Below are 25,060 nucleotides of genomic sequence, written 5' to 3' on the forward strand. Positions count from 1 at the left end.
AAAGAAGCCAGCTGGGGGAACGAGCCCAGCTTTAGATTCAGCCAGACCTGGGTCCCAATCTAGCTCTGGCATGTTGAGGGATGTCACTTAACCACCCTAAGTCTCAATTTCCTTGTTTTTTAAAATGTTTTTGTTTTGTTTTTTGGCCATGTGACATGCGGGATCTTAATTCTCCAACCAAGCATGGAACCCACACCCCTAGCATTGAAGGGCAGAGTCTCAAACACTGGGCCCCCTGGGAAGTCCCGGTTCCCTTGGTTTGGAAACAGGGATTATACCACCAACTTCACACTGTTGGGTTGAAAATAACTGAGAAATGAAATATGTAAAACTGGCACAGAGTAAATGTTCTCCTCCCCAAATGCCTTTCAACTCTGCTGCACGCTCAGTTAAGAGAGGAAGTTGCTCTAATCAGATGGTGGGAACTGAATGCCACATTTCCTGGGGCTGGGAAGTTGTGTATTTTAGGAGAGCAGCCTGGAAAAGGCAATGCCTAACCCATGTCAGGAGGGTGGGGGTGGGGTTGGGAGGGGCAGGATGAAACATCAGTGATGAAAGATCTAGACAGTGACAGGCCCCGGGAATCCCAGAGGAAAATCTCCTCCTGCAAACCTCCAGCACTTGTAGCCTGTGGTCAGGAGAAAGGTCACTACTGTATTACCCCTGCTTCTGGGGATGGGATCAAAAGAGATACAGATAGCAGGCAATTTGGAAAAAGCATTTTATTAACTTCATGAAAAACAGCTGCCGAGTTGAGACCTGAATGAGAACAGAGCTCTGGTGGCTTCCAACCAATGGCCTGGAGAAAGCCACCTGTTCTCTCCATATCCAGGGTCTCATTTGGGGTCCCACTGAGAAGACGGACACCCCACTTCCTTGCCCCCCTCCATGCAGGCACAGATCCAGGCAATGCGTTCTTGTTGGACATGAGATCCTCCTGCTCCGTGGCTGTCTCACTGAACAGGAAAATGAATTCTCAACACTCAAGACATTCAGATCAGGACTGATCTAGAATGCCAGCCACTGTTCGGGATCAGCAACTAGGAGCACAACATTCTGGATAACCAGTCAGAAAGTCGACATTCTGGAGGGCCACCCAGAACTCTAGAATGCAAAATAAGAACCCCCTCACTTTCTAGATGATTCCAATCAGGAGTCCCAGATTTCAGAATGCCTAAATTCCGGATCAACTAGAAATCTGACATTCTGGGTGGTCACCCAGGAACCCAGGGTTCTGGCATGCTGAAGGGATAACCACTCCTAACATTCTCGATGGTTCACCAGGAATTCAGCATTTTAGAATGACAAACAAGAACCACAGTATTCCAGACCATGGGTGAGAGACCTAGAGTTCTAAATGTCTACGCTGATGCTCTCGACGCCAAATCAGAAACCCAACATCAAAGACGATCCACCCCTCAGCATTCTGGAACGACAAGCAGGAAGCTCTACCATCCGGAATGCTGCTGCCCAGCCCCCTCAGAGCTCTGTGGGTGGCCGCTCCAGCTCAGGCCTGTCCTCCTGGCGGGGGTCTGGCACGTGGAAGGAGACATACGGACACGTCTTGGTGTTCAGGCAAACCAGCTTCTTCAGCGTGGCCGTCTTGACAAGGTTGAAGCCCACCTCACCACCAAATGTGCTTGCCTTCCAGTACTCTGGAGAACAGATGGGGTTCCCTAAGAGGCCCTTAAGGGAAAAAGGAGCCCCCATTTCTATCATACTCTCCCCAAAGATGGAGCTCGGATGGCACTTCTCAAGAAGCAGCCCTGGGTAGAATTCCAAAGCATCGATGTCTCCATATAGCTCCTCCAATTCAGCTGCCATCTCCTTCTCACCTGCAAGAGTGGGGAGCCAGAGTCAGAATTACAATGCCATCCATTAAGGTTCAGGAGGGAACCTTCTAGGTGCACCTTGTTCCAGGGAGAAGAAGGGACTTCAGAAGATCAACTTGAGCAAATGAGCAGGTGCCCTAAAATCTGACCTGGCTGATTGACCCTGCTCTAGGGCTGCCTGGAGATAAGGAATTTGCTACTGCAGATGGAGTCAAGGGCCTAGATCTGCAACCAGTGTGTACCTTGAAACAACTCACTCCATATTTCTGTGTCCTGATTACCTGATCCTTACAACAGAGAGAAGCTCCCCATCTAGTTTCCTTCATGGGCAGGTTTCAAGGCCTTATCCTGGTCCAACACCCTGCATTCCACTGGAGCTTCAAGTTCACACTTGTCCAAGTTCACATAAAGATTTAGCGACAGTGTTCTTTCTGTCTCTCTGGACTGTCACGGGAAACAGACGTGAAGCATCACTACCCATTTCCTCAAGTCCACCCTCCATGGGGCACCAGTACACGTCAGGGGTCAGGTCACACCCTGGTCATAGCCTTTCAGTGGCCCCCTCATCATCTGTGACAAGAGTTTCTGAACTTGGCTTCCCAACAACTGGGTATCTTGAGCAACAACAAATATTTATATATATATATATAATACATATATTATATATGTGAGTGTTATATACATATTTGTGTTTTATATATACACACATATGTATATATGTATACATACTATTGTGTCTATATACGTATCTGTATATACACACACACATATATATTCTTGGGCACCACCTGTGTGCTAAGTCTAGGCCTACTGAATCAGAATCTCTAGAAGAGACATCTCAGATTTGGTATTTTTAATTAGTTTTCTAAGTGAGTTTTAGGAAGCTGGTCCATGGGATTTAGGAGCCACTAGACAGAATAAAACTCAAAACCTTAGCATAGAATCCAAGATTCCACATGGTATGAGCCAGCCTCCTATCACCAACACCACCCTCTTCCTCACAAGCCTCTTGCTCCAGCCACACCTAGGACTGTTTTCCTGAATAGGCCAGGACCTTTGCAAGGCTCGTTCTTTTTAACCCCTCTGCTTTTGTACTTTCTGTTCCTCCACCTAGAAAGCTCTTCCCTCTGTTACTCACTGGAAAATCCCTTTTTATCCTTCAAACCCAGATGAGAAGCCACCTTCTCTCCCCAGGCTGAGTCATCGGCAACCCTTGCCACCCCGGCACTCTCTCACCCCTCAAATCCCACGGTCACAGGGCTGGCCACATGGATCACCCCTTCTGTTTCCTCAAGGTCTCCCTCACTTCAGCGTGAGCCCCTGGAGGGCAAGAATCATGGCCAGGAAGCAGCTGCTCACCTGTGAGCTCCTGGAAAGAGGTGTAGGGCTTCATGCCAAACCTCTTGCGGTACTCATTGAAGGGCTGCAGCCTCAGCTCCCGTGATTCCTTGATGACATTCACAGCCACGTGCAGGATGTGGTGGTCTATGTTCCTACCCCCACCGATCTGCCAAGAGATAAACACGGCGGTGGTCTGAGAGCCAAGCCATGTTGTCCTGGAGAAGACCTTCAGGTCAGGAGTCCTTCCTGAGTAGAAAGTATTGCTCAGTCGAGCAAGCACCAAGCTGGGAACCCGACCTAGGTCTGCATGGCCATGCTTCTCAGCTTCCTCATCTTATTTAGTTATTTGTATTTGTGTTTGCATTTTTGGCCACATGGAGTGGCAAGCAGGATGTTAATTCCCCAATTAGGGATGGAATCCATGCACCCCTGCACTGGGAGCTTAGAGTCTTAACCACTGGACCACCAGGGAAGTCCCATCAGCTTCCTCATCTTTAGACTGTAGAGTGGGCCAGGAGGACTCCTCTTGTCACTCACTGGACACATGGTTCCCCAGCCCTTTGAATTTAGGTGAGGACCTCCAACATCCTGTTAAGGAAGGTTCTGGAGCTATTAGGTACAACAACTAGGACTCTGCAGAGAGATGGCCAAAATGGCCACAGTCAAGAGCTCAAGCAGAGGGGACTGGCATTTCAGATCTTGAAATAAAAGGCAGAAAGGTTTCTAAGCTTTTAAGTGATGGAAACAGATGAATGGACAAACATTAGTTTGAGGGGGCCAAAACTTTATGACTTCCCTAGGATATTTTTTAAACTCTACCTGGCAGAACTGATGTGTCTGCCATTCCCCAAATCAGTTCTTATCACAGAACAAAGATATTTAGTCTTTTAATGGATCTTGCTGAGGAACCCAGGGCTTCCCAGGTGGTGCCAGTGGTAAAGAATCTGCCTGCCAATGCAGGAGACCTAAGAGATGCGGGTTCAATCCCTGGGTCAGGAAGATCCCCTGGAGGAGGGCATGGCAACCCACTCTGGTATTCTTGCCTGAAGAATTCCATGGATAGAGGCGGCTGGTGTATAGTCTATAGTGTCCAGCAGAGTTGTACAGGACTGAAACGACTCAGCACGAACACATACTGAAGAACCTATTTCTATTGTTTTCCACTCTCTGTAGCACAGAATTGAGATTAAACAAAATTTACTGAGTGTCTGGTATTAAAAAGTGAACCCCTAAGAACCGGCTGCCACTAGAAAAGAGAAACTGAGCTAGGAGGTAGGAACACAGAGCATTAAGTCACTTCATCCAGACCAGAAAAAGTTGCACACAGGAATGCAGGTGACCCCATCTGCTTCTCCTTCTTTTTGCCAAGCCTCCTGGGAGAGGAATTGTTGTAAGCAGGGAAGGAGCGAAAATCTCACCATGAAAAGTGTAATATATAAGCACATTTAGTTTAAGTAAATAGAGTTTACTCCAAGACCAAGGGGCAATATCCTCTGAAGGGATGGAAATGGGGTTCAAAGCCCAGGTAATCTGGTGACACAAAGCAGGTGCTTCAAACGGAATTCCCTGATGGTCCAGTGGTTAGCACTTTAACTTCCCAGGGTGCAGGTTCCAACCCTGGCCGAGGAACTAAGATTCCACAGCCATGCATGCATACTAAGTCACTTCAGTCCTGTCTCAAGCTTTGGGACCCCTTGGACTGTAGCCCACCAGGCTCTTCTGTCCATGGGATTCTCCAGGCAAGAATACTGGAGTGGGTTGCCATGCCCTTCTCCACAGGATCTTCCTGATCTGGGGATCAAATCCACATATCTTATGTCTCCAGCACTGGCAGGTGGATTCTTTACCACTAGTACAACCTGGGAAGCCAAGCAACACAGCCCAAAAGGAAAAAAAAAGGACTCCAGAAAAATCTGATTCATAACTGTTAAGGAGCATAGGTCTAAAGAAAGTTCTATTGCTCTGGATGATTTGATAATAATGCTCAAGAAAGTGTTCAGTTTGGATAAAACAAGAACAACTGGGTAAGAAAGAGGAAAAACATACATGGCCAAAAGCATACACCCTGAGGTAAAGCCAACAGAAGCTGGTACCAATCTCAGCTGAACTGGGAGGCTATTGTATGTTGACTTGGGTGTGTCCCAAAAGATACATTGAAGTCCCAACCCCTCTGCAAAAAGATACAATGAAGTCCCAACCCCTCTGCACCTGTGAATGTGACTTTATATGGACATAGATGTGATCAAGGTCATACTGCATTAGGGTGGGCCCTAATCCAATAACTGGTGTCCTGATAAAAAGAGGAAACAGAGACACAAGGAGGACTCCATGTAGTAGTGATGCTTCTATGAGCCAAGGAACCCCAAGCATTGTCCGTCACCACCAGAAACTGAGAGAAAGGCAAGGACCAATTCTCCCCTGGAGACTTCAGCAAGGGTATGACCCTGCCATACCCTGATTTTGGATTTCTAGCCTCCAGAACTAGAAAGAAAGAATTTATGATTACCATTTGTGGGAGTTAACTCTAAGGGCTTTCTAGAGAAATGTTTAAAGATGGATCTCTTTTAATGGTCTAGATATTAGTAATGCTTAATAAATGTTTAATGGAGGTTTGAGTGGATCAGTGAATAAAAGGCATTAATTCTCAGGTGTCAGCTGGGAATATTTATTTCCTTTTCTGGATGTTTCTGGCTCAGATGGTAAAAAATCTGCTTGCAATGTGGGAGACCCAGGTTCAATCCCTGGGTCAAGAAGATCCCCTAGAATAGGGAATGGCTACTCTCTCCAGTATTCTTGCCTGGAAAATCCCATGGACAGAGGAGCCTGGCGGGCTACAGTCCATGTGTGCATGCATGCATGCCCAGTCGTGTCAGACTCTGCCACCCCATGGACTATAGCCTGCCAGGCACCTCTGTTCAAGGGATTCTCCAGGCAAGAGTACTGGAGTGGATTGCCATGCCCTCCTCCCGGGGACCTTCCTGACCCAGGGATCAAACTGGGTCTCCTGCATTACAGTTAGATTCTTTACCACTAAGCCACCAGGGAAACCCAGTCCCTAGGGTCTCAAAGAGTCAGACATGATTGAGCAACTAATGATTTCACTTCACTACTTTGTTTATGGAGAAACCCCAGTAGCCTAACAGTCTTAGCATCTTTTTCCAGGCTCTCCCACTCACTGCTTATCAGAAGAGGAGTGACGTAGTATCACTGGTGAGTTTTAGAGCAATAACTAGGCGTGCATTGTACAAGCATTCCTCACTACTGCTTCTGAACTCAGTTGACACCAGAGTATGCTTCCTCTCATACTCCTTGTTCTGGGGGATGAGGAGGAGGTTGGGAGATATTTTCCTTGGTTCGATGCCTCCATGTCATGGTAACCAAATTTGTCTAATTTGGGGGTTTAGTATTTAAAAGCCTGCTTGTCAGCATAGATTATTTAAGTTTTCTAGAATCAGCTTTATCAGTAATAAAGGTGATATTTTAAACCTCTAAAAAAGAAAAATAAAAAAGGAAAAGTATAAATGTCTGCAGCTTAAAGCCCCTTGGTTTGTGGTCCTTTTGTAGCTCTGGGCAACAAAAACAGGGACCACAGGCAAATTACTCATGCTAAGGCTCTGTTTCCGCCTACGCAAACATGAGGAAGGTGGAAGCCTCTATCTGATATGGCTGTGGTGAAATTGAGATAAAGAACACAAAGCAGCTATCTCAGTGTTGGTCACAGTAACCCCGAAGTGCGACCAGGTGCGGGAATTCTCGGGGGAAGCCCTGTTTTATCACTTCTCACATTCTTTGTTATCCTGAAATATCCCGAGAACCTTTGGTACACTGGTCCTTCTGCCTGGCGTCAGGAAACAGCAGAGCTCTTTACACACATCACCAGGGCCACTGCTTGAAAAGTCTTTGGGAGCCATGCCGCCACCGACACAAGCGACTGTCTCTGCTCCTTTCTGTGCCCCCACTAAGAACAGAGACCTTAACCCCATTGGTGGTAGCCTATGATAATTGCAGTCAAATTACCAGGAGGAAACCCAAATCCACGTGGTGCCACACCTTCATGGTAGGGCTTAGGGATAAAGCAGAGAGTGGCAGGATAGGAAGGAAGCTAGGATGGAGGAGATGGGAGCTCCCAAACGTGGGGAAGGGAAGATTGAGGAGGGAGCTGGTTAAACATCCCATGGGTAGGACTAATAGCTTGCTCAGGCTGCCGTAACAAAGTGCCGCAGATGGATGGATTAAGCAAGTAGAAATGGGGACTTCCCTAGTAATCCAGTGGTTGGGACTCCATGCTTCCGCTGTGGAGGACATGGGTTCTATCCCTGGTCAGGGATAGGATCCCACATGCCAGGCAGCACAGCCAAAAAAACAGATAATAAATAAGCAAAAACTTAAAATAAAAACAAATAGGACTTTCCTAGTGGCAGAAGGCTGGGGGGGGGGGGGGGGCGGGTCACTGCCAGGGACATAGGTTCGACCCCTGGTCTGGGAAGATCTCACATGCCTCAGAGCAACTAAGCCCGCGTGCTACAACTACTGAGCCTGTTCCCTAGAGCCCACAAGCAAAAACTACTAAGCCCTCATGCCCCAACTACTGAAGCCCATGCACTTAGAGTCTGTGCTCCCCAACAAGAGAAGCCACCTCAATGAGAAGCCTGCACACCTCATCTAGAGTAAGCCCGCACAGCAACGAAAACCCAGCACAGACCAGAATAAATAAATAAATTACTTAAAAAACGAACAAACAAAAAACTAGAAATGTATTTCCTCACAGTTCTGGAGGCTAGAAGTCCAAGACCAAGGTGTCAGCAGGGTTGGTTTCATTCTCAGGCCTCTCCATGGCTTAGAGATGGCCATCTTCTCCCTTTGCTTTCCCTCTCTGCACACCTATATCCTAATCTCCTCTTCTTTTAAGGACACCAGTCATGGCAGGACCCACCCAATGACCCCATTTACCCTAATCAGCTCTTTAAAGACCCTGCCTCCGGACATAGTCACATGCTAAGGTCTTGGAAGTTAAGATTTCAACATGTGAATTTGGGGCAAGGGGGACTTCAGCCCAAAACAGAGGCCTATAAGTTAATAAAGACCTACTCTATGTAGGCACTTTTGCATACATCACCATACCCTGAATGTCTTCTTGGTCCTCAAACTGCCATGCCCTCTGACCCCGGGCCTTTGCCATGCCACCCCCTCCATCCTAACACAATGACCCCAGGTCACAAATGTTACTTCTTGCCCTGGGAGACCCCTATCCATCCTTTGGATCCCTGCTCAACGATCGCTTTCTTATCCACAACCCCCAGCTCTGGGGGGTAAAGTCTGTCTCCAAGTTCCCAGAGCATTGTGGGCTTCTATAATGTGATTCTTCACCTGCTCTTAGAATTCTGAGAATATCGGGAAAGACCTTGGCACAGCACCTAACCTGTAGTAAGTGCTCTGACTATGTTAGTCATCACATGACTTGTTCCTTTCTAGGGTCAGCTGTTGTCATTTAGTCGCTAACACTCTGCTGCCACTCCAGGGACCATAGCCTGCCAGGCTCCTCTGTCCATGGGATTTCCCAGACAAGAATACTGGAGTGGGTTAACATTTCCTTCTCCAGGGGATCTTCCTGACCTGGGGATCAAATCCAAGCCTCCTGCATTGGCAGGTAGATTCTTTACCACTGAGCCACCAGGGAAGCCCTTTTAGGGTGACTGTGAGTGTTAGTCGCTCAGTTACGTTGGACTCTTTATGACGCTATGGACTGTAACCTGCCAGGCTCCTCTGTCCATGGGATTCTCTAGGCAAGAATACTGGAGTGGATTGCCATTCCCTTTGCCAGAACTTCCCAACCCAGCGATCAAACTCAGGTCTTCTGCATTGCAGGCAGATATTTTTTTTTTACCGTTTGAGCCACTAGAGGTGGCATGTGCCAAAAAAATACAAGGACCCAAGAATGACATTGACCTTGTTCACCACTGTATCCCCAGCGCCTGGAGTAAAGCTTGATATCATTGAATGAATGAAAGAACAAGAGAATGAAAGAAGGAATGATTCCCACCACCACCCTGGAGGGGTGACACTCTCTCCCTTTCACAGAAAACTGGGGTTTGGATCCTGGAGCCCAGCTTCCCTCCCCAGCGCTCCCCTGAGGCTCACCCGGCCTGCAGGCTGGCGAGAAAAGGCATCCACCAGGGCCTCGACCCCGTAGTCCACCAGCATGGAGGTGTTGAACAGAAACTGCTCGTAGCTGTAGTCCTGGGGGCCCACCCGGAAGGAGTCGGGCATGAGGGGATGCCAGTGGTACAGCTGGTTGAACTCCATGGCGATGCGGTTGCGGTACTGGAATTGGGCCCCGAACAGCAGCTCTGGGTCGAACTTGAGCTGCAGGAAGTAGCCGCTCAGCTGCTGCACGTACTCCTCTATCACAATCTTGATGGTCTCCCCTGGGACGAAGGATGGGGCCCGGGGTCAGCAGAGCACAGGGAGCTAGCCATCGGGCTTGGGAAACAGGCTGGTTCATGCAAAGGGCTTGGTTCGACTTCTTTCTCCTTGTTAAGGTTGTTTGACTTTGTTGGGCCACTTTCACCTTGTCTTTTTGTCACCGGTTGTGAAAATGGAACCTTCTGTCTCAGGCTGGATAAGACAGGAGACTGTCCCAAGACAGAAGCCACCAGCTAGTCCCATGTTCCATGGGAAGGTCACAGGCCTGACTGATGGAGAGGAAGTACCTGGGGATGGGTTTTGTGACCCATGGTGGCCACAGTCCCATTAAAAGAGGCTTAGTGAGGCCACAAAAGATGGGCGGGTGGAGATTAACTTAGTGAGGGAATCTCAGCAGGCCTGACCTGGGGGAGGGTGATGGGAGCTCCCAAGAGACCATTCTAAGAGCTGCAGCAACAAACAAGGGACATGGCAGACCTAAGTGAATCTCCTCCCGAATATAATCCCCATATGTTCCTATGTATTGAATTCTTATGAGTAATTTTCCTCTGCCCTCTCTGGAACCAGCTCAGAGCAAAGAGCCAAGGAAGACACAAAATGAATCTTCCACAGCAAAATGAAAACTGGTGAACTAGCCATTAAAAGAAACACATTTTGGCCAATGAGCCACTAGACAAATTGACTTTTAGCAAACTGAGTGGGAGCCACTGGAATTGCAAGCAGCAGACTCCGGTCTAAATCTTGACGTCACCACTTCCAGCCACCTGGGCTGGAGCTGTGTGACTTACCCTAAATTCCTTATCTGTAAAATGTGTATTATAATAACATCACTATAGGAACTTCTTTAGCAGGCCAGTGGGTTAAGACTCCATGCTTCCCCTGCAGGGGGAGCAAGTTCAATTGCTGGTGGGATGGTGGGGCACCGGGGATAGAACTAAGATTCCCACATGCTGCATGATGCAGCCAAAACATAAATAAATAAGAAAATAAGCAAAACATGTTCACAAAGGAAATTTTAAAAAAATAATGACATCAGTGTAATAATATTCACAGGGTCGCTGGGAGGAGTAGACAATGAACACATCTGTACTGCTTGGCACAGGGCCTGGCATAATAGGGAGGGTCCACATGTGTAGAAGTAGGAATCCCCTCCCCAAACGCACATGTCACAAAAGATCAGACTAAGGCTCACACTCCCTCCCCACACAGGAAAGTACTCCCTGCGTGACATGGTAGAAGCAGCATAAAGTCTGGCGGCAACCAGATCTGGTTCAAGTCTCTCTCCGCTGAAAGGCCTTGGAGAATTCACCTAACCTCTCTGCATCCTAACTTTCATAACAAGGATAATCACGGCTGAGCCGTAAGGCTGTTGGGGAGGGTTGAATGAAGCACTAGAGGTGCCCTGCCTTCGGAGTCCTGCCTTTGGCCACAGCTTCATCACCTGTCAGTGTGCTGGGCAGCCCGCAGACACAGACTTGCCCTCTCTGGTCAAAGTCTCTGCAATCCTGGGACTTCTGAACCAGCCCCTTCTCGTTCTTCAGGTCATTCCTACACCTGGTGCGTGGCTCTTCCAGGCTCCATTGACTCGGGTACTAAAATTGGTAACAGCCATGCCCAGAGATGCCCAGAGGCGGGGGCAGAGGCTCACTGGTGACTCAGAGTGAACACGGTCTGGACAGGAGTGTTGGGGGCCAAGCTCCCAGGCAGGAAACCATCTGACATTTTAGGCTACAGACTCGCCCCCGTAGGGGACACAAAAATATCTTGTCCTTGAGTCATCAAGAAGCTACCAACCTTCAGGAAGGCAGATGCATGCAGGGCAGGAAACCCAAGTATTCTGAAGCCTAGGCAAGCTGGGGTTTGACCTGTACTTGCTGAGGATGCCCTCAAGTGCTCCTGGATGCAGTATGATGGGGAAACTGAGACTTAGGGTGGCTGATCAGATTTGCTGTCAGCCACCCAGGGAATAATCAACTATCACACTGTCCCATTTTCTGAAGGCCTGTTATGTGCCTAATACTTTCCCATTCATCATATCAACTAATCCTTAAAATCATTATTATTCCCAGGACCCCCCCAGCAGTTCAGTGGTTAAGACTCTGCCTTCCAATGCAGGGGATGTGGGTTCAAACCCTGGTCTGGAAACTAAGATCCAACCTGCCACACCACGTGGCCAAAAAAAAAATAAAATAAAAGCATCATTATTCCCATTGTACAGATTTGGAAAGTGAGGCTCGCCTAGGGGAAGGGTCCTGCTCAGGATTCTAATCTCACTATCCCCAAACCCTCCACTTGCCACTTCTCAGGACAGAGAGGGTGACTTTCCAGGGCAGGGCTGGGGGGATGCCTCACCGATGAGGATGAGGCGGGCCGTCTGGAAGAGCTGTTCGTCGCCCCAGGTGGGGTGCTCAGCCTTCAGCAGGTCACACACGCGGTTGTGCTCACGCAGCCAGATGGTGGCGTAGAGCATGAGACCAGGAAGCAGCCCAAACACTTCCTGGCCCACGGCCATCTGGCTCTGGGGCGGGATGCCCTCGGGGTAGCGCATTAGCACCGGAGCCTCCTCCACCGACGGCGGGTACACCTCTCCATTGAGCATCTGCGGGATGGAGCCACCTGGTAACCTGGGGAGGGGGCGGGGAGCCAGCACCTACATGGCTGACATCTGCCCACTGCCACTGACAGCTGCCCATAGCACGCAGGGCCGCTGTCCGGCCTTCCCAACCAAGGCCTGTGTATTCTATCTCCTAAAGCTCTCCTAACATGAGTCCCTTTCTGTCTCCTCACGGCCACCATGCTCTTCCAAGCCACCCTCATCTTCCACCCTGACTCCCCTTGTAAGTGACTCTATCCTTTAGACATTCTTCTCAGCTCTGTAGCCGGAGCAGTGCTTTAAAACAGGGGTCCCCAACCTCCATGACCTAATGCCTGATGAGCTGAGGTGGAGCTGATGTAATAATAATAGAAATAAAGTGTGCTCAAATCATCCTGAAACCATCCCTTCTCCCACCGGTCCATGGGAAAATAGTCTTCCCCGAAACTGGTCCCTGGTACCAAAAATGTAGGGGACCCTTGCTTTAAAACATCCAAATCTAGCATCACACCCTGGCTTTAAAAACCTTCCAAGTCTTCTCTCAGCTCTTGGCAGAAATCAGAAATCCTTAATACGACCCATGCTCATCAGATGTCCAGCAGCATCTCCCCTGTTTCACTGCCTCAAAGTCACTCAAGCGACTGCCCCTCTCCAGCCTTGATACCTGAGAATCTGGACAGCCCTGGGCCCTTCTTGGCCTCCCTGACTCCTCCTTATCCTTCATGCAACTCGTGGTTTATTCATAATTCCTAAGGAAGCCTTCCCCAGCCCCTGCACACTCTCCTGGCTTCTCCCCCTGAGGTACCTCTCGCAAGTGTAATTAATTATATGGCAGTTTCCTCATTCACTCAGTCAATAAACATCGAGGACCTACGATATGCCAGATTCTGTTCTTAATTCGAAAGATTCAGCAGTGAACTTTCCACCTTGGTTTTTGTTTGTTTCAATTTGCATGGTCCAGCGTGGAAGCCACTAGCCACGTGCAGCCACTGAGGTCTAGAAATGTGGCCAATGTGAATGAAGAGCTCGATTTTTAATCTCATTTACTTCAGATTTACATTTTTAAATCAAGAGCCCAGCTATCGGAAAGTCTTTATGCTTAGAACAACTTGGACATGTGAATCTACTTCCTCAACTGCAAATTTTATGAAATCTAAATGCTGATCAGAATCGCCAATGAAAACTTGGCACCCGAATTGAGATGCGCTGTAAGTATAAGACATGGGTCAGAATGTGAAGGTTGAGCATAAAAAGTGAGATATTTCATTGACAATTTTTGTGTTGATTAATGTTGAAATGAGGATATCCTGGATATATTGGGTTAAATTCAAAATATATTATTAAAATCAATATTGCTTGTTGCTTTTTACATTTTTTAATGTGGCCACTAGAAAAATTTTAATAACTTGGATGTGACTCACATCTATGAAAGAGGGCAAATGGTACCTAGTTTATGCAGTAGATCTGAGGAGTGCATGAGATAATCACCTATGTGGCTCTCACATAACTGGACAGTGTGAGTTTAAACAAAAAGTCCTCATGGAACTAGCACCCTAGGGTTTGTGTCTGTGGGCTTGAGGGCAGGGCTTATAACTATCACGGCCACTGCTCACCTGCCCAGCACACCATAGTGCCCAAATGCAGACTGTAACTGTCCATTTTCTGTGGAGCCCCAAAACCCACCTCCCAAGAGAACACGAGAGCCCACGTCTGCTCCTTGTCTGCTTCTCTTGCCTGGCACCTTCTCCCAGGGTTTACTGTCTCTTCTCCTCCCATGCACCTACAGCTTCTGCCATAGCACACCACCAAGGCCCCCCACCAACACCCTCTACCAGGGGAGACCGTGGGAGACCCTTCCAACGCCCCATCCCCAGGCCCAGTGCTACCTGGTACTTGAGTTTCCCATCCTTAAAGAGCCGCAGCTGATACTGACGTTCCAGATTGTCTCCATAAATGTGGCCGAGGTCTACCTAAAGACACAAACAGAGTCTGCTCAGATCCCCGGGTCCTGCCCCACCAGCAACAACCTACCTGTGCCACATGCGGCCCAGAGAAGTCCAGACCCCTCCTAGGTACTCACCCCGTGGCCCAACGCCTTGGTGAAGCCAGGACCCATCTTGCCGGAAGTTTTGAAGAACTGATGGGTGAAGTGTTGTGCAAAGAAGGCAAACATGAGGTTGGTGCCTTGAGGGTCGGGGATGAACTTCCTCCTGAGCAGGAAGCGACGGCTCAGGACCCCGGCATCTGGCAACTGCTTCTTCCCTGATTGGGGAGGTAGGAAAGAGCAGTAGCTGCCTCCTGTCTGGATCTTCCTTGCCCCAGAGCCTTCTAGGTTTTCCAGACTAAACTGATTCACGCAGGAATCCCAGAGTGGACCCCACAGGACCACCTCCCTCCCACCAGACCACCCCTTGCACCTTCTCTACCAAAAGACCCTAGAAGTATTCACGGGTGGAATGGAAAGATGTTTGGAATATGCTTTTAAAACTGAAATATATACATTACCATATGTAAAATAGATAGCTAATGGAAAGTTGCTATATAACACAGGGAGCTCAACCCACTACTTTGTGACATCCTAGCAGTCCATCGGGTCACTACGAGTCGGATATGACTGAGCAACTTCACTTTCACTTTTCACTTTCACACATTGGAGAAGGAAATGGCAACCCACTCCAGTGTTCTTGACTTGAGAATCCCAGGGACAGGGGAGCCTGGTGGCCTGCCGTCTATGGGGTCACACAGGGTTGGACATGACTGAAGTGACTTAGCAGCAGCAGAGGGGTGGGATGGGGTGGGGGTGGGGTTCAAGAGGGAGGAGACGTATGTATACTTATGGCTGATTTATGGTGCTGTATGGCAGAAACCAATGCAACATTGTAAAGAAACTATCCTCCAGTTAAAAAGAAAATAAGGTGAAGGGGATAGATGCAGTAACATTGGCAAATTGTGGACAAATCTTAAAACCTGGAGATGGATGCATAGGACTTCATTATCGTTTTCTCTCAACTTTTGTGTATGTTTGCTGCTTTGTACAAGTTAACCCTTCCCTGCCTCCAAAAAGAAAAAAGGAAAAACAAACAAACAAAAAAAACTTGGACTCCCCAGCCCTGGAACAAGGTTGCTGTGTTTGAAATGGGTTGTGCCATTTACTAAGAGTGTGAACATGGAGAAGTCATTCCATCTTTCTGAGCCTCAATTTCTTCATCTATAAAATAGGGCAAATGATATCTATCTTATGGAATGAATTTGAGGAGTGCCCATGTAAGCATGACAGAAAACCAGTGAGATGGAATCTCTCAAATCAAAAGTTAGCAAACTTTTTCTGTACAAGTCCAGATAGTCAATATTTGAGGATTTGTTGATAATGGTCTCTGTCACATCTACTCAGATTTGCTGGTGCTGCAGGAAGGCAGATAATACCTAGGGAACATGACTGTGTTTCAACAAGGCTTTATTTGCAAAATAGGGGGGGGGGGCGGATTTAGCCTTCAGGCTGGAGTTTGCCAATCTGTTTTAAAAGATGCCAGAACTTTCTATGTCTTGGGTAAAGACAAGTCATCTTGAAGCATGTGTCTATCACTGTGAGGACAAGCATTAAGAAGCCTTCCTTAAGTAAGTCAGTGTCAGATGACTTGGTACCCAAGACTGCCTTACAGAAAAGGCAATCTTTCACAATACATCTATGAGGCCCAATGTCAACAGAATAACTCTTTAGATTGAAATGACTGACTGATTTCCTGTAGCGGGAAAGGTCATCAAGTACCCCAAAGGGAAGTTAGAGGGAGTAGTCTGCACACTGTAATCTGGATCTATCATTCAGATTGTCACTGAGCATCGACTCAATGGACATGAGTTTGAGCAAACTCTGGGAGATAGCGAAGAACACGGAGGACAGGCATACTGCAGTCCATGGGGTCACAAAGAGTCAGGCACAACTGAGCGACTGAACAACAGCAAAGGACTGGTGGCCAGCAAAGTGTTGGCAGAGTCCAGAAGCTCTGAGAGACTAGCTTTCCTGGCAGAATGACCATGCTTTGGGATAGTGGCTACATGGGTGAGTGCAAACTATCGGAGTAGTGCCCTTGAGACCCAAATAAGGACACTGATACTGATGGAAGGTTGCTGCTACTGCTGCTAAGTCACTTCAGTCGTGTCCGACTCTGTACGACCCCATCCGTGGGATTCTCCAGGCAAGAACACTGGAGTGGGTTGCCATGTCCTTCTTCAATGCATGAAAGTGAAAAGTGAAAGTGAAGTCCCTCAGTCATGTCTGACTCTTCGCGACCCCATGGACTGCAGCCTACCAGGCTCCTCCGTCCATGGGACTTTCCAGGCAAGAGGACTGGAGTGGGGTGCCATTGCCTTCTCCGATATGGAAGGTTATGAACCTGCAAAAGCTCACAAGTACCGGGCTGCACGGGCCCAGTGCTCAACAGCGACACCATGTGGTGGGAACTGAAGCAGCGGCAGTGGTGGATTAATGTCTCTTTCGCCCTTTGTGGGCTTGAAGCTGAACTGATGGCTCTAAATTGAGTAAACCCCCAGGTCTGGGGACAATCAGGAGTGGATGAGGAAGAAGGTCTTTGGAGGAAGACTCCTGCCGATGAGATCAAGTAGGTTCTTAAACAACTAAAGAAAAACTGCGATTTTATGTGTAAACTGTACTGATGAAGCACGTAAGACTATTCACATTAATAATGAACCAAACTCAGAGTTGGCACCTGGTAAAAAGCTCACTATTCTTTCTTCCCTCCATTCCAGTTTTTAAGTCACCCTCATAGCAGCAGGATCCCACCCACTTAGTAGACAAAGTTTGGGTGAAGAGGAACCCTGGAAATACGGGAGCATTAGTTCGACTCTGCCACTGACCTCAGACAAGACCCTCCCACAACCTCTTTCTGTCCTCTTTCCCCAGCCCTGTCCTCATCCCTCGTTCTGGATATGCATGTCTTGCCTTGGTCCACCCATCTGTGAAATGGGTCAGTCATTGCTCTTCTGCTTGCTTTTTCCCAAAGGGAGCTGAACATCTCCTGTGACCCACCCCAGGCTCAGCCTCCTCACCCCATCACCATTACCTTTGGTGCCCATGGGCGTGGGACAGTCTTGGGGCACGGAGGGCAGAATGCGAGTGTAATAACTCACATTGGAGAAGGACTCCCAGCTGATGTAGTCATGCGCTACGTTGTAGGTGGGAGGGCTGGGGATAAGGTTGGAACGCACTGCAGAGGGTGAAAATGGTGGTGATGAGGGATTCCTGCCCCCAGTTACACCCCTCTTCCCCACCTCTCTTGGACTGTTTTCTTAGTTGTTTGTTTTTGGCTACCCTGCATAGCAGCTTATGGGATCTTAGTTCCCTGACCAGGGATTGAACCATTGCCCTCAGCAGTGAAAGCACAACATTCTACTCACTGGACCACCATGGAATTCCCTGGGTTCTTCTTTTTTATTTGGCACCCAACCCCCACCCCCTCACCCCCTGCCACTGCCCTGATCAGATGCCAAGAATTATAGCAACTGGCAGGATTTCTTGCTCCCCTAGATTAGAGGGACCCTGCCCCCCTGCCACCTACCTGTGAGTACGAGACGCATGAGCGTGTCCCGGATGAAGGTAGCATTGACAAAATCCCACAGCCAGCGCCCGTGCGTCAGCAGAAAGTGGATGAAAGAGGGGCTGGGCCGCAAAGTCGTCCGGAGCCAGGTCCATATCTCAGCTGTGGGGGCAGGGGGAGCCACTCAGATGGGCCCTCCTAGCAAGACTGGAAGCAGCCAGAGGAGAAGGTGGGAACTGGGGACAAGAGCCAGGATGGACAAGGGTGGGATTTAGGAGTCAGGGTAAAGCATAGGACCTTGGGAGTGTTGACACGTGACAGAGCCAGAACCAGACGGGGGCCAGGAGACAGGACCAGGGTTGGAGGTCAGTAAGGCCGGAGCTGGGCAGTGTAGACTCACTACAGAGCCCGTAAGCAGGGAGTGAGATGTGTCAAGAGTAAGGGCTTGTGCTGGAGGGGGCAGCATCAGAGGTCAAAAGCAGGCAAGGAAAGAAGGCTGTGGCCAGAGACAAGGGTAGGAAGTGGGGGACAAGCCCAGGGGAGAAGGAGTATGGGCTGGAGGCCCTGCTCACGGATGGTGCAGTTGGGGCCAGAATAGCCCGTGCGGGTGCAGTCACACTGGTAGCGGTCAAGGCCGAAGCGAACACAGACACCCTGGTGCTGGCATGGATAGTAACAGCAGGGGTTCACTGTGGGGGAGAAACAGATCAGGGAGCCCTCTCGTTGGGGCCAGAGGCATGGAGTCCAGTCACAGCTCTGTTCTAACTCACCCGACGTCTGCGTTCCCCTTAGCTCCCACTCTGTCCCCACAGCTATGAACAGAAAGCCCCTGGCCCTTCCGTTTCCAGACCTCACTCTGCGTTTTCAGTCTTGCCCACATCAGGCCCCCAAGGGAAGTCCCCCTTCCCTCCCAACTGCCACCAAAGTGGTGCAGACGCGTCCAGGCCTCAGGCTGGGACACTGAAGGCTAGGCACACAGCTGATAAGATGCTGTGGCCACAGGCTTCTAGAGCATTCACTTTCTGCCAAGTCAGAGCCAAGGGCAGAATTTATGGGGTTCAGAAAAGGATCGGGGTTCTCAGGCCAGCCCCTAGCCTCTGGGCACCTGGACACTTAGAAGATGAGGTTGCCCACCATCCCTCTATTTTTGCAGAAGGAAAGGAAGAGCAGGTGTCTCAACAGATGGGGAAATTGAGGCCAGACAAGGGGAAGCCCAGATAGGTCACCCAGCAAGTAGTACCAGACCACTTGCCCATCCCTTCCCTTCTACCCCCACCCTCATGGACTCAGCAGTCAAGTCCAAGGAAAGACATTTCCCAGAACTCCGTGGACAGGGAATAGGTTTGAGGGGAGTCATGGCTCCAGTTCCTGATAGATCCAGCCCTGGCCCACTTCGGGGTGGGGTCTGGGCTCTAGGACATTGAGGGAGATCAGGGCCCATGGGAACAGGAGACATGTGGCCGGAAAACTCTCTCCAGAGGGCGAGTGGAGCTCTGGAATCACCCCTCCCCCCAACCCCCTGGAGAATGGACCTCCAGGAAGTCCCTCCTCGTGTCTAATCCAGGTCTCCCCGACCACAGCTCTAGTGATCGTCCAACAGCCAGGTCAGAGACTCTTTGGAGCTCACTTGGTGCTCATTCAGGGCTCAGCAAGGGACACAGAGGCTCAGGGAGAGCTTCTCCAGCTTGGCCAAGGCCATGGAACAGAGTCAGGCCTCCTGCAGACCCAGGGCGCCCGGCTCCTGGCAGCAGCTCCTTCCCGGGCCTTACGCAGAAAATGCCAGGTTCCTCCTGCAAACATGCTTCCTTCTCTGGGCTCAGAGCCAACGTGACAGGGAACTCCGATTCTTTGTGCATCTGATTATGGGGGGTCAAGAGGGCAGCAATAGGCGTGAGGAGCTGGAGAAGTCACCTCGGGATGCTGGGATCAGAGGATTTATGTCTCCTCCCGTCACAGAATCATGCAAATAGTTTTGCTTAAGCCCTGGCAACTCCCATGGCCCCACAATAGCAACTCTATGGCCCCTGCAGGGTGTAAAAGGAAGGAACCAGTGGGAAGAAGTCTGGACAAAGAGGCCTTATCAGACCAACACAGGCGGACAGGCAGGTGCAGGGGGGACCCACGGCAGGGGCCTGGCAGAACCCGCCTCCCCCTCCCACAGCCACAGGTCCAGAAACGCCAAGGAGCTCTGGATCAGTCCTGCAGCAGGTTCGGAGATCCTGAACTTATCTCTCCCTCCTGCTTAGAACAGCCTGCCATTCTGCCATGCCTCCACACTGCCCAGCTCCCAACCCTGGTACACAGAACATCCTAGCACTTGGCAGGCATAGGCGCTGAGGCCCAGCCCTTTCTGAGCTGTTTCCCCATCCCTCTGCCAGCAGGGATCCCAAACCCAACTCAAGAAGTCCTTCCAGTTGGTCCTGGGGCAGCCCATCTCGCAGCCGCAAAGCCGAAAAGCTCTGTTCCTCGCTGACCCAGGCTGCAGCTTCTCCCGAGTAAATTCCCTCCTAATCAACCCGACCCTGCCCACTGCGCATGCACCAGAAAGCCTCCCCAAACGTCCACACTCCGCTCTCCCTGGCCCCACGTCCCAACCTGCTCTGCTCCACCACAAGCCTCCAAGAGAAAGGGCTTTCCTGGGCTTTCTCCTCCCTCCCAGAGGCCGTGCGCACAGCTGGGGCTCAACCCCAGGTCCTGGAGAGATCCAGCCATCAAGGAAATACAGAGCTTAACAAATGTTTGTGGAATTTAAAATGAAGTGAGGAGACCGGCACTCCAAGCTTGGTCAAAGAGACTCTCTCATCTCCCCATCCACTTCCCCCAACTCCCACCCCCGCACACACAGCTGGTTCTGAAGTCTTGCCTGAGGGCTTCCTGCCTGGAGCCCAGCAGCAGCAGAGCCGTGCCCCCCAGACTCAGAAGCTCCTGCCCAAGGCATCCCTCTCCTGCCAGGAGAGGCCCTTCCCCCTGGACCAGCTGTCCAACTTTCCCTCCCTCCTCCTCCTCTGAGATCTTTCCATAAACACCAGTGGCCCCAAGGCAGGAAAAGTACCCCCTCAATAAGGACTGCAGCTGTCGGTGGAGGCCCCAGGGTGTCAGGGTGGGCAGAGAGGAGGCTGGGTGTCACTTTCCGCCCTCTCCCAGGCTGACCATGGCTGGACTGTCATGACAGGCCAGAAGCCAGGGCTCTTGCTGACTCTCCAACCTTGTGTATCCACCTCACTTATCTGCACCTGTGGGGGCTGGTGAGACTCCCCCGGGACCCCCCGCCACCACCACAGATGAGGGGACTCACCCAAGCCCCACTGCTTCAAAGTTGCTAGAGGCAAGACTTGAACTCGCTTCCTTTCCCCTCCTTTCCTCCTCCTGGAGGTGCCCAGGCCAGGATTTGGGGAAGGGATGCAGGGAGGACGAGTCCCTTTGTTTCATAGGCTGGGGATGACCCTAGGTGAGGCAGGTCTGTTACCTTTCCTTCAAGGTGGACCTGAAAATCCTGAATGAATGAAACCAGGACTCCAGAGGAATCACCATCCCCTGCCACACTAGAGCTCTGGGAACTAGTCACAAAGGAAGGCCTTCCTTCAGTCTAACTTAAATCCCGCATGCTTCCATGTGTCCTGTGGAGGACATGCTGCACAATAAACCATCAAGAGAGAGACCTGGGGAGATGCAGACACTGATTGTAAAGCGTCTGGAGTCCCCACACCCAGCACAGGGCCGGGCACCAAGCAGTTGCTGGATGAAGATGTATGGGAGAGTGCCTGCTCTTCACAGCATGTCCGTGGGCAGACACCTTGTGTCCTGTGGGCCTCATTTTTCAGTGTTTTCCAGGAAGGAGAGGGGACAGACAGGCTCTAAGGAAACCTCCCCCTCTTTCTCTCTTCTTCTCAACTCTGGATAAAGCTAACTTATCTCCAAACATCTCGATTCCTTGCATCAACATGATCCCCGCCCCTCCATCAGCAAAGAACCCAGCAGCTTGCTCTGAGTCTTCAAGCCACCCCAGAGGTGGGGTTGATCAGCAAGCCCAAAGCACACACATGCCCACTGATGAGGACAGTCTGGGGCTGCCTGGCTCCAGAACTTTCTGAGGATTCGGCAAGGAAGTGTCCCTCAGCCCAGAGTCAGGGTTCTAGGCAGAGTGAGGGAACACCAAGTTCTCTGGACGCGGAGGCACCAGGCAGCAAGAGGACCCATTAAAGAGGCTGGACTGAAATTCCCTAAGAATAATATTTAGAGAAGTTCCAGGGGATTGGCAGCCAAAGAAAAAAAAAAGAGCCCCGAGCAGCCCAGACGTGGGCCCCAGCCCCTACACGCAGCGAAGGCAGCGGCCAGGAGCCAGGGACCACCGCACCAGGCCCCAGAGGCCGGAAGAGCCCAGCTGGAAAGGAAGCCCCCTCCCAACCCACAGCCCCAGCTGGTGCTTCAGATAGGAGGCGGCGGGCCACAGGAAGCCTGCCCCACGTGCCAGGGTTAGCTGGCCTCAGGCCCCTCCGCCTGGCACGGAGCTCCGGTTAGGTCATGCCCCATCCCTAGTCGAGGGGGGAGCACTCAGCCAAGTCCAAGAGCTGGAAGGGATGAACCTGAGCATTGAGGATGCCCCGACACAGTCCTGTCCTCCAAGCCGGACTCCACCTCCCATCACAAGAGAGGCAGAAGCAGCATCCTCCTCACCATCTACCCCCAGGTAAGCCCTCATCTCCTGGGGGATCAGCCTTTGCTGCCACTCTGGGGACTAGACACAGGCTTTGGCTTTTCAGGGCAGATGCCTCTCCTAAGTGTCCGGGCACCTTGCACCTCAGTTCACCCAGAGACTTGGCGATGGGAAGGTAGCAAAACCTTCAACCCACCCCAACCTGTCCTCCGTCCTTTCCTCGACCCTTACAGCAGCCTCCTTCATGGTCTCCCAGCCTCCAAGTCATCTACCCGATCTCACTTCCCTGCTCCCAGGGGGATATCCTGAGCCCCAAGTCCCACTCCTCACTCTGCATCCAAAGGCCCATGTCCGCCAACACCTGCCTCTGTCCTACGGCTTCCTATGCCTGTCCACTCCCATCACTCAGACCTTTAGGCTTCTGCTCATACCCTTGCTTCTGCCTGGAAGAGCCCTTCCAGAGTCTGAGAGTAAAACTTCACCACTTTACCTCTCACTCACCACGTCCTCCAGGGTCCAGGTCAAATGTCACCACCTCCAAGAAGCCTCCTGCAATTCCTCACACCTGAGACATAATTGTTACCCACCCCCGAGCCCCACACACCCCTGAGCTTCCCTCAGTCATGGCCCTGAGCCCCTTGGATGGCAGTCTGTGGGCATTTCTGTCTCCTCTGTCGGCCTGCGAGCTCCTCCCAGCTCAGCCTCCAGGCTCCAGCCAAGAACTGGCATAAAGCAATCCCCTGGGAATGTTTGTGGTGTGAAAAACACAATTCTGTTTAAACACTTACAATATAAAGATAAACAGAAAAGGCTAAAAGCAAAAGGGCACAACCATGGCGCACTCAGAGCTGGTGAACAGACACAGGAGGACAGGGAGGGTCAGCCTCGGGGCCCTGGGGGCCTGGATGGGGCTGAACGGGGCCTCAGAGGAAGTGCTGGGCTGGTCCAGGGGCCAACGCAACGGGCCACTGGGATGACGTGGTCAGTCCAGGCTCTGCTACCGGGGTCTCAGACCAATGGCAGCAGAGACTCAAATGGCTCGCCCCTCTGGGCCTCAGAGCTCCCTTCTGTAGGATGGGACTAGCGTCTCCCTGGCAGGGCTGCTGTGAACACCAACAACAGAGATGCCCACAGCCAGGTTTTGTAAACTGTAAAGTGCTGGCCACAGGAGTCTTCTTCCTCATCTTCCAACAAACTAGACCTCTACACATGCCAAAACTCTTGCCTAGAACACCCTTTCCTTGGCTTCCCCAAATGCCACGCACTCAAACCCCCTCCTCCAGGAAGCCTGGTCTGATTCCCAGTCCACAGAGATGTCCTTCCCCTCTCCTCTGAGCACTGAATTCTTTCTCCTCTGAGCATCACAACAGAAGGCTCAGATCACTCCCCATCCTCTCCTGCCCCTATTTTGCAGATGGGATATGGAGACCCCCGGGGAGGTTTCACATAGTTTGGTGAAGCTCTGTCCAGACCTTGCATGTGCACGCATGCACACACACGTGCACACACATACACACACAGAAACTGCGTGGGGAGGGAGGCTATGGGAAGGAGGAGCTGCATTCCTCCACCTGGAACCTGGTACATGCATGGTGCCAGGCAGGGGAATTTTTCAGGATCTAACTTTCCCCATCATCTTCGGGGTGAAGAAACTGGGGTCCATTGGCCGGGAGAGACGAGGGCACGGAGGACTCTGCAGAAAGACCCTGCAAAACGCCTAGAAAGTTCCAGCCCTGAGTCCACCGTGTTCTGGGTGAGCTTGAGGGTGCTATGGCCCCAACCTGAGCCTCCCTTAACTCATCTGGGCAGTGGGGACCTCCCAGGTGAAGATTCAGTCTCCAGAGGAAGCAACTCAGCCCTGTAAGTGTGTTTCCCCCTCCACTCTCCCCGGAATGGCGGGTGTACGCGGGGTCCTCACCCGGTCAGATCGTCTCCACCAGGGCTGAGAAGGGGCCTGGAAAGTTAGAGGCTGGAGAAAGAGAACGCGCCAGCCTGCTTTCCCCGGACGCCTGCGGCTTCCTTCGAAAGGGGCCCGCAGGGGAAACAGCGAGGATTGTTGGGGACCGAGTCGGCTGGGACCGCTGGGGTCCCAGAACAGGTGAGGGGGCCTGGAGAGACGCGGTCCCTTTTCCCAAAGCCGCCCAAGATCCCAGTTTGCCCTTTCCCGGCAAAAAGAACCCCGTGGGGACCTAGCCCAGGCCATACCCCCGGGGGTCTGCACAGAGCCCCCATCCCACCGAGAGACAGCCCCTTCCCCCCTCCCAGGCACCGCGAGCCTAAAGGGGAAGCTGGGCTGGCGGGAGGGGAGAGGGGGTGTGGGGTGCTGAGCCAGGGACGCAGGACCGGGGCTCTTCTGGGGCAGCAAAGAGGCCGCCTACCTGGCGCGGGCGCCCCGGGGTCCGCTGGCAAGACAGGGGAGGGCGACAGCAGCAGGAGAAGCAGCGGGAATCGGAGCGAGATACTCTGCCCTGCAAAGGGAGAGAGTTGAAAGGCTGAGCCTGGCATTCAAGGCTCCACGGGGAGGCCACGAGGGAAACCGGAGGCACCGGGGCCGGACTTACGGCTCATGGTGCAGGGTGGCGGTTGCGAGCTGGAGACGGACTCAGGCCCCTGGAGCGCGTCTCTAACTCTGCCCCGGAGCTCCGGCCCCTCGGGCCCGCCCCCT

The 25,060-nt window shown here is 51.3% G+C and overlaps 1 protein-coding gene across 1 annotated transcript; it reads right to left on the bottom strand.

The window, feature by feature from the left end:
* Window positions 1–707: 707 nt before the first annotated feature.
* Window positions 708–25,060, bottom strand: PTGS1 (prostaglandin-endoperoxide synthase 1). Its single transcript, XM_043917160.1, has 11 exons — window positions 24,957–25,060; window positions 24,774–24,863; window positions 18,314–18,430; window positions 17,763–17,903; window positions 17,268–17,411; window positions 14,270–14,451; window positions 14,076–14,159; window positions 11,949–12,195; window positions 9,312–9,598; window positions 3,192–3,339; window positions 708–1,835 (listed from the first exon to the last, which is right to left on the bottom strand). Exons 1-11 carry the CDS (start codon window positions 24,961–24,963, stop codon window positions 1,480–1,482), a joined length of 1,803 nt encoding a protein of 600 aa, XP_043773095.1. The 5' UTR covers window positions 24,964–25,060; the 3' UTR covers window positions 708–1,479.

Source organism: Cervus elaphus, chromosome 11 (genome assembly GCF_910594005.1).
Source record: "Cervus elaphus chromosome 11, mCerEla1.1, whole genome shotgun sequence".
Classification (NCBI taxonomy): Eukaryota; Metazoa; Chordata; class Mammalia; order Artiodactyla; family Cervidae; genus Cervus; species Cervus elaphus.